The sequence below is a fragment of the Pipistrellus hanaki genome (genome assembly GCF_964339955.1).
Source record: "Pipistrellus hanaki genome assembly, chromosome: 17".
Classification (NCBI taxonomy): domain Eukaryota; kingdom Metazoa; phylum Chordata; class Mammalia; order Chiroptera; family Vespertilionidae; genus Pipistrellus; species Pipistrellus hanaki.
In genome coordinates, this window is record NC_140519.1 from 34,539,294 (window position 1) to 34,548,310 (window position 9,017).

At 41.9% G+C, this 9,017-nt stretch overlaps 1 protein-coding gene across 1 annotated transcript in view; it reads left to right on the forward strand.

The window, feature by feature from the left end:
* TRHR (thyrotropin releasing hormone receptor) overlaps positions 1-8,742 on the forward strand; it is a gene marked incomplete at its 3' end in the record, with an annotated part of 29,330 nt that extends 20,588 nt beyond the window's left edge. The window contains exon 2 of the mRNA XM_084864473.1: positions 8,335-8,742. Within this exon, the coding sequence (XP_084720599.1) occupies positions 8,335-8,742 (408 nt within the window). The remainder of the gene's footprint in view (positions 1-8,334) is intronic.
* Positions 8,743-9,017: the final 275 nt, after the last annotated feature.

Below are 9,017 nucleotides of genomic sequence, written 5' to 3' on the forward strand. Positions count from 1 at the left end.
GATCGGGAAATATGTCCCCCAGAAAGGATCAATTTCTCCATAGAAGTATGACAGGTAGCATCTAGGCTTCTAGCTCAGAGCCGGCCACGATGCTTCATTCAGAATTTCGAAGGTCTGGTTCCAAGGAGAAAAATGATCAGGAAAAGTAAACATGCGCTAGAGAGCAAAGGTAAGAAAACCACAGCAGGTGTGTTAGGGCAGACCTCTCCACATGCTGAGCCATTTGCCAATAATTTACCTGGAAGAGAGAACATAAAAAAATAAAAGGCTAAATAGTCCTGGCCATTTTGCTCAGTGGTTAGAGTGTTGGCCCATGGACCAAAGGTCTGGGTTCAATTCCCAGTCAAGGGTATGTACTCGGTTGCAGGCCTGATCCTGGCCTGGGTCAGGGTGTGTGCCAGAGGCAACTGATCAATGTGTCTATCCCACATCGAAGTTTCTCTCTCTCTCCTTCTCCTCCTTCCATTTCCACTCTTTCTAAAAAACCAGTGGGAAAATATCCTCGAGTGAGAATTAACAAAACAAACAAACAAACAAACAAACAAACAAACAAACAAAAAATGGGGGTGGGGGCTAAAAGCACATGCAACCCACAGCCGACAAACTGGAGCTTTGTCCCAGCGTGGCCCATAAAAGAATTCAGAATGACACTTTATTTTCTAAATTAAGGTGTTATTATAATTTTGAATTCCAATTCTGCCAGCTGAGTTATTCCCTTCCCAGTGTGTTCCCAAATATCTGCCTCCCGCGAACAAGAAAACACGCAGGTAGCTGGAGGGGGCAGCCATTCAGCGAGCACAATTACCAGGCCACAATCAATACTGGCACCTCCGCACGGGCACCGTTGCTAATGTTGTGGAAAGTTCTGCATCTAATCCTTGGCTCTGGTTGCAAATGTTACCTAGTGCACAGCTCTTTTCCACCCTGAGAAGAACCTTGAAATCAGAAGCATTCAAAAATGTGTTGCATGAGGACTTCGAATCACGGTGTGAATAGAAATATCTTTGTTAGAGGCAACAACCCTTGGCTGGAAATAAAATTCTCCTTCTCCTACTTCATGCTCACATAAAGCCTTCACCAATTCCACCCTTTCACTTCAGAATTAAATATGTTTCTTCCCCAAATTCAAGGTATTATAGTAAAGAGGAGACTTTGGAGTAAACATGGGTACCCTAGTACATGTAAGGTAGAGGTTGACTTTTATTCATTAGCATATGGTTTTTCTCAGCATTGGTCTTATTCTCTGTAAAATGCAGGTAAAGTGGGACTGTTATGAGGAACATGCCAAGCACAGTGTCTGGCACATATTTTAATGGTCTTCTTCTCTTTCATCTGCTACTTCCTACTGATAGATTGGAATGCCCTCTCTTTAAACCTGGTTTTCCTCATTCTAGATGGGAACATGTTCAGAAGTACTGCACAGACTGATTGGTGCTTCGGATTTCTTAGGATATATTCCTAGAAGTGGGATCAATGGGTCAAATGGTAGACCCATATTTAATTTTTTGAGGAAACTCCATACTGTTTTCCATAATGGTTTCACCAGACTCCCAGAGATTCTCAGAAAGTGAGGCTCATGACCACTCGTGGTCTCTAAGTGAACCTTCTCCATGACTGCCAAATGTTGAATGGGGCCCCGTTACCTTCTATTAAATAACTTTTGTCTGCCTGTTCCTTTTAAAACTTACACAAATTCAGTGTTTAAATTAGCAGTTCCCCTTTGGAAAGATGTATTTCTTTTATTTCTAAAAGTGATACCCCTATACCTTTGAATAACTTCATTTCTTCAACAATATTTCAGTTATAGTGAATTTTCAAAGATAAAATAATAGCAGGTCAGGAAGCCAGGGTCCTGGGTCTAGAAGGCACCCTGTTTTTAGTTGGCTATAGAGAAGTAAAAAGAATTCTAGTAATTTCTTCAGCACTTCAGAAAACTGCACCACCCCTGCGAATACAGCAATTAAGATGACTCTCAGCAATCAGGGTGATTAAGAGCTGAATCTGTTCCTTTGGTTTATCAACACCTTGAGAAATACACACATACACTCTGGGTACTATTTTCCTTTCTACTTCTGGGCTGATAATTGGCTCCATGGAGCTGGCATTTTCAGAAAAACCTCTGCCCTGCAGCTCTATCTGCTCTGGCAGATGCACCCCTCCTTCTGTCCTGGCAATGGAGAGCCAAATACCCTACAGAGTGTGGCATCGCCTCATCATATAAAAAGGATGGCTTTGTAATGGTTTCCACATGCTTCCTAGTCAAAAGGATGCTCCACTTCATTACACGGTCTGCTGTTAGACTGAATTACTTCTCATCCCTAGGATAGGCCCTGCCACCTCATGTCTCTTGATCATCACACACACCATATCGTGTAGGACCGCTCTTCCTGTCTCTCCTTACCTTCAGGTTTTGGCTTAGATGTCACTGAAACTGAAAGGCCCTCACCACCCATCCTCAACCCCAAGTTCAGATCAGGTGCTGTCCTAGAACTCCACATTTCCTCTATCTTAGCGTTCATCACATTGTATTGTAACTGCCCGTCAGAGTACAAGGTTCCTGAAATCACTGGCAATGTCTCTCTGCATTACCGTCAAATCCACAAGGGCCGGGATATGGACAGGTGCACAGCACGGCTGCAAATGAATCTCTGAGAATGAATGGGTGAATTCCTTTCCAATCAAAAATATACTGTAAGATCATTTCCCCTGGATGATTATGTCATGCTGTTTCTCAAGGACATCTTGAGGCAGAGATCTCTATAAGGAAGTCTTATATAATTGCATAGCCCATGCTTTGCCTTGGCAAAAATGGCAATGCTTAGATATAATGGCCCAAGATATTTTCAAATTAGCATTTTTGTTACTTTATTTAGGATAAAGCATAACAACAGAAATAAAACTTCTGCTACCACTGTGAAATTAATTGAGGGTGAAAGACAATTTTCAGGACATTTTCTTTCTGGGTGCTTATTCTCACAATAAGAGGTGCTAAAATCCAAGCTATAGCCACACTGAAAACTTGTGGAGTTAGCCCCAGGTGCCCTTCGTGGTAGGTATCTTCTTTCTCACAGTCAACAATGCCAACAGCAAGTGTGAGATCTTCTGATCTCACCTGGCTTCCATGGTCTCCAAGAAGCAGAGAGCTAGAGAGATGGAGGAAAGTGTCCGGTGATACCTGTTACTTTTACTCATTATGCATTGGAAGGGGTTTCGTCACATGAGCATGCCTAACTGCAGTGAGGGCTGGCAAAAGTGAGCCAGCTGTGCACCTGGGAGGAAGCAGAAAGAGGTTTAGTGAAGAGGTGGCTTGCCTTCCCATCCCACCTCATGGGGCCACTGACTCCTCTTAGAAAGGAGTTGTTAGCTGCAGCAGAGAAGGATGGTGTCACACAGGGATGAGGGCAGTAAGTGCTCTGGTGATGATTAATGAGAAGAACATCTTTGATTTACTAAAGCAATGTATTCCTGAAGACAGTGCTCACTTAACAAAAGTAGTCCCGCTGGTGTTTCCTGGTGATCTCCCATTGGGGATTTCAAATAGGAATTAGAATTTCAAAAAAGAGTGATCTGTTTGCAGGAGCCCATAGAAGGTAGGACGCTAATATTTGTATTCATATTTATTGCCATTTTTAATACCAGCCATCCTCCAATCCCATTTCATAAAAGGGTGAGTTTTATAATTCGAATCCTGACCCCGCCATTTACTGGCTCTGTGACCTTGAGCTAGCCTCTTCGTGTAACCTCTTCACTAAGCTTCGGTTTCTGTGACTGTGATCTACTAATGGTACAAATAACTCAGAGGAGGTGGTGAGAATGGCCATAGACAGTGCAGGTAAAGAGCACAGTATGGCCCAGTGGGAGTGGCTCAGTGGTTGAGCATGGACCCATGAACCAAGAGGTCACAGTTTGATTTTCATCAGGGCACATGCCCAGGTTTTGGGCTCAACCCCTCGTAGGGGGCTTGCAGAGGGCAGCCTATAGATGATTCTCATCCTTGATATTTCTACCTCTCCTCCTTCCTTTTCTCTGAAATCAATAAAAACAAAATAAAACTTTGTGAACATTTTAGGAAATGGTTATATTCAATCAAAGATTTTGAAATTAAATAAAAATAATTATGAGTAGAATTACATGTAATCTCTGTTATTCCACTGGAGACATTTTCCTCTGGGTCAATCTTAGAAACTCGTTAACATTTATTTCATTTCATACCTCCATAAATTTAAAAAAATATATTTCAAATAAAAAACTGAAATATATTAAGGACTCATTTTACTAATTAACCATCTCCATTTAAAAGGATTTTTGATATTAAAAAGTAAAGCACTTGTAAAAATTCTCTAACAATATGTTGGGGAACTGAAATACACAAAAAGATCATGGTTGTATTTTTTTAAAAGAATTCTTTCAATGCCCCAATTTATTCAACATTTTTTGAAGACTGTCATATCACATCTGGCACTAACTCCCTGGAGAAATAAATAACCTTCCTCCTGCCCTGAAGAACTCATTGTCTATTGAAGAAATGGACAAATACGGTTCATTGCAATAAAAAGTTTTGGGAGCGATGTTTAAGAATTCATGGAGGGCTGTGGAAGCTCATGGCAGTGATTCTAAGCTCAAAACAGGTTGTTTTTCTTTTCTTTTTTTTCTTTTTTTTTTTAAATATATTTTTATTGATTTTACACAGAGAGGAATTGAGAGGGACAGAGAGTTAGAAACGTCGATGAGAGAGAATCATTGACCAGCTGCCTCATGCACACCCCCTACTGGGGACGTGTCTGCAACCAAGGTACATGCCCTTGACCGGAATCGAACCCGGAACCTTTCAGTCCGCAGGCCGACGCTCTATCCACTGAGCCAAACCAGTCCCGGCCAGGTTGTTTTTCTTTGACACAATGAAAGTTACTCCCTCCCTGACATTAAGTGAAGACAGAAAGGTAGATATAAATGTGGATTCCATGTTTCATCTGACAACGGTAGAGGAAAATATAAAGGTAGATGAAAGTCAACCTTTAAGTTCAGAAATTTAGTAGCAATAAGTTTGTTGGATTTATACTTAGAAGAAGTTAAATGTTTTGGTGACGATGATGGGGCTAACACAGTAAAGATATCATCATTGGGTTGCAAACGGCTTTCACAGAGAAAGTGAAGCATAAAGGAAGGAGGATGGGCTTTGGCTTAAGAAGATTTAGAATGAATTACTGCTCTCTCACTTACTACCCATGTGTCTTTAGCAATTTTCAACTGGTGTGCCATACAGTTAAATTCTTAAAACATGCAATACCTGACAGCTAGTCAGGGTCACTAACTTTTTACCCCTTAGCTTGTCAAATAAAAAGATGGCAACTGCCAACAAAACAACAGCAGTCCATTGGTAAATGAATCAAAAGTATACCTATTTTTTGTTAGATAGGCAAAAAGTATATTTTTGGTATGCTGCAGAATTTTAGTAATTAGTTTATGTGTGCCATGAAAAGGATTAAAAATCACTGCTTTAGACAGCTCACACTCCCTAAAACCTAATTTCTTAACACAAAATAGAGGTAATACTAGCTTACACATAGAGTTATAAGCATTAAATATGATAATGTTCACATATCTTTGTGATGGGGCATCATGAAGGACTCAAATGTAGGCTACAGAATCCTTGGCAAGGAGCAGAAGGATGTTGGCAAGTGTGAAGCAGTAGCCTGATGTCAGAAACCTGGAGTGCTGGGCAGGAAACAAAGGCAGGGATGTGAGTGATTTTATGACAAGAAAGGTAGTAACTACTATAGCTCCTTCCAAAGCTCAGAATATTTATCACTGAATTAAGCCTTTGATTTCCCATGACCACTTATTTACTCATGATCTTAACTCTGCTTGGGAAAAATCAGGCTTCAAGAGGTACATTGTGAAAACCATACCTTCCCACTGAACAATGGCTCAACCCCCAGGGAGCAAAATATGAAATGTAACTGTTCTACCTGCACTGAGTTGGAAGAGATGCTCAGGAAACGATAAGTGAGATGAACAGGAGGGCAGGGAGCTTCCAGAACATGATATAACAGCCTGTAGAAGTAGAGGAAACACAGTAACTTATGAGCAGGAGGGTAGCTCACAAAGTGCCATTGCAAGAAAGTAGTGGGTGTTATTCAAGGAGAGATGGGGTTCAAAAAGAGAAAAAGATTATACGTACCCATGGGTGAGTTGGTATTTGGAGTTGGTATTTGGAGAGCCAAGAAGGAGGCAATTACTCTAGACCCAGCAAGTCAGGACTCATGGGGAACTCCTAGGTAGGGGGAAAGAGATGCAGTCAATGGTAAGATAGAGCCCCACAATCGAAAGACTAGGAATGCGGGGGGGGGGGGGGGGGGGGAAGACAGTCTCACATAGGAGATGAAAATGGATCCTACAACCAGGAGTAAGTACCAGGTTTGGAGCTGAATTTATAGTAGATGCCAAGGAAAGAGTAGGTGTCTAGATGGGATCTTTATTTCTACATGGAAGAACTTTTAAAAGTCCTCGATAAAAATAGGATTCCCCTCGTTGTCAGAACAAAATAGAGGCTTCAGTGAATCAGCTGAGAGGTTAAGAGGGAAGAAGGAGGAAGAATCAGATCCTTCTCTATGTTGTTGGGTATTTTCCAAATTCAGAACATTTAGAAAGTATGGGTTCAGGAAGCTGAAATTTCTCAAACCCTGTGGGAAACTAAAGAGAGCTAGAACCTTGTTTTTAAATGTGTAAAGTCTCGCTCTTGAAGAAAAGCAGCCAGTTATGATCTCCCCCACTGCTACAACTTTAATACACCCTTCCTATAGTTGAAACACTGTGGTCTCTTTATGCAGTCATTAGTAAAAGGGTAAAATTTCCATAGCGCTTTAAACTTTCAAAGCTCTTCTAGCATTCATTATTTTATTTTTCTCCAGACCTGTATGAAGTAAAAGCAACGATATAATCAGACTTAGTTCCTGGTGTAGAAATGGAAGTACAGATGAATGACTTTATTAAGATCTTAAAAGCACTTAAACAATCAAAGCCAGATGATTTAACTTTGATTCCTGGCCAATTCCCAGCCTTTCACTGAACACAGAGATGAATGAGGGAAGAATTTGCTCAATTGTGCCTTTCAATAATCTTGTCCCTGGCCAATCCTGGATATTGAACCTCATCTTCCCTCATATCCTAGCTCCTGTGCACTGCTTGGACTTAGGACCACACTAAGTTCCAGAGTTTGTTTCCTCTGGCCTCCCTCTTCCTTTACCCCGGAGGAAAGCTGTGCATGTGAAGGGCAAAAGCCTTGGATTCCTGCTGACATGGATCCCAATCCCAGCTCTAAGGCTCTACAACTCTTACCACAGTGCTAACCAGCATCTGAACCTCTGTTTTCTAATTGGAAAAATGGAGTATGCAATACCTATTTGGGAGAGTCTTAAGCTTTTTAAATGAGATCACATATGTCAGGCACCTACCGTGTTTCCCCGAAAATAAGACATCCTCTGAAAATAAGACCTAGCACAACTTTGGGAGAAAAAATTAATATAAGACACTGCCTTATTTTCGGGGAAACAGGGTAGTATAGTGTCTGGCATGTCGACATTCTATAGCCATTGGCTTCCTTGCTGAGGACACTTTCTCCTTTTCAAGCTACGATGTTACCTTGTTTGACATAGGGGAGCAGGGCTGGCTCCTTTTTACAGATGAGGTATAAGCTTAAGCACATTTCTCGGGATCACATATAAGGTAAGTAAAGATGGGATTAGACCCCAAGCCTCCTCATGTTTGTTGAAGACATGCATTTGGCACCCTGGGTCACATCCTCTTAGTGTGACTGGTTTCAGCCACAGCTACAGAGGATGGGACCTACCTGGAGAGAATGTCCTAATCCAGGGACCCACTGTCCCCTGTCTATCATCTTCTCTGCCTCAAGGTTCTCTCTGAAGCCCCCAGGAGTTTCCAGGCAGGAGAATCCTGGAGTGTAAGGTTATTAAAGACCCTAAAGATATCCCTCAACAAAACAGGGAGGGCAGCCAGTGGATAAATGCCTGTCCTCTCTTCCTCCGGACAGTTAGCCCTGGAGCGCACTATTTGATTGCCAGTTGCCCACAATGGGAACTTCTCTATCACACACCCTTGCTTTGGGCTTTTCTTCTTCTATGACACTCTCCTCCATACCCTTGATCTGGCTTCCTGGGACTATCTCCCAGATAAACTTCTGACGCTTAAGTCCTTGTCTCAAACTACATCTTGAAGACTAAAGGTTGGGATGGGGGTTGCATTGCTTTCACTCTTTTGCTTTGCTTTGTTTCCATTCGCATTTACAGGCATTTCTCTCTCTGTCTCTCTCCACAGGTCACCAAGATGCTGGCCGTGGTTGTAATTCTGTTTGCGCTTTTATGGATGCCCTACCGGACCCTTGTGGTTGTCAACTCATTTCTCTCCAGCCCTTTCCAAGAAAATTGGTTCTTACTCTTTTGCAGAATTTGCATTTATCTCAACAGTGCCATCAACCCAGTGATTTACAACCTCATGTCTCAGAAATTCCGAGCAGCCTTCAGGAAACTCTGCAACTGTAAGCAGAAGCCAATGGAGAAACCCGCTAGCTACAGTGTGGCCCTAAATTACAGTGTCATTAAGGAGTCAGATCACTTCAGCACAGAGCATGAGGATATTACTGTCACTGACACGTATTTGTCTGCCACGAAAGTGACTTTTGATGACACCTGTTTGGCTTCTGAAATAGCCTTTAGCCAAAGCTGACTCACGAGTTAGAAGAAAATGGACCATAAAGTGAATCTGTGCAGTTAGCCACCCAAGAGAGGAAAAGACTGATACTCGTATGTGAAGACAGAGCAGACAGTCTTTTCCAGCACTCTAACAAATCCTGGCCCAAGATAATCTAACCCACAGAATGACTCACATTTTCCTTCTAGTGTCACAAAAATAATATCACAAAAAATGAAGCAGATCTGTGAAAGAGCCAAAGGGTGAAATCTGAGAGTGCAGCCCTTTGCATTAAATGTGAGAAGTTCACT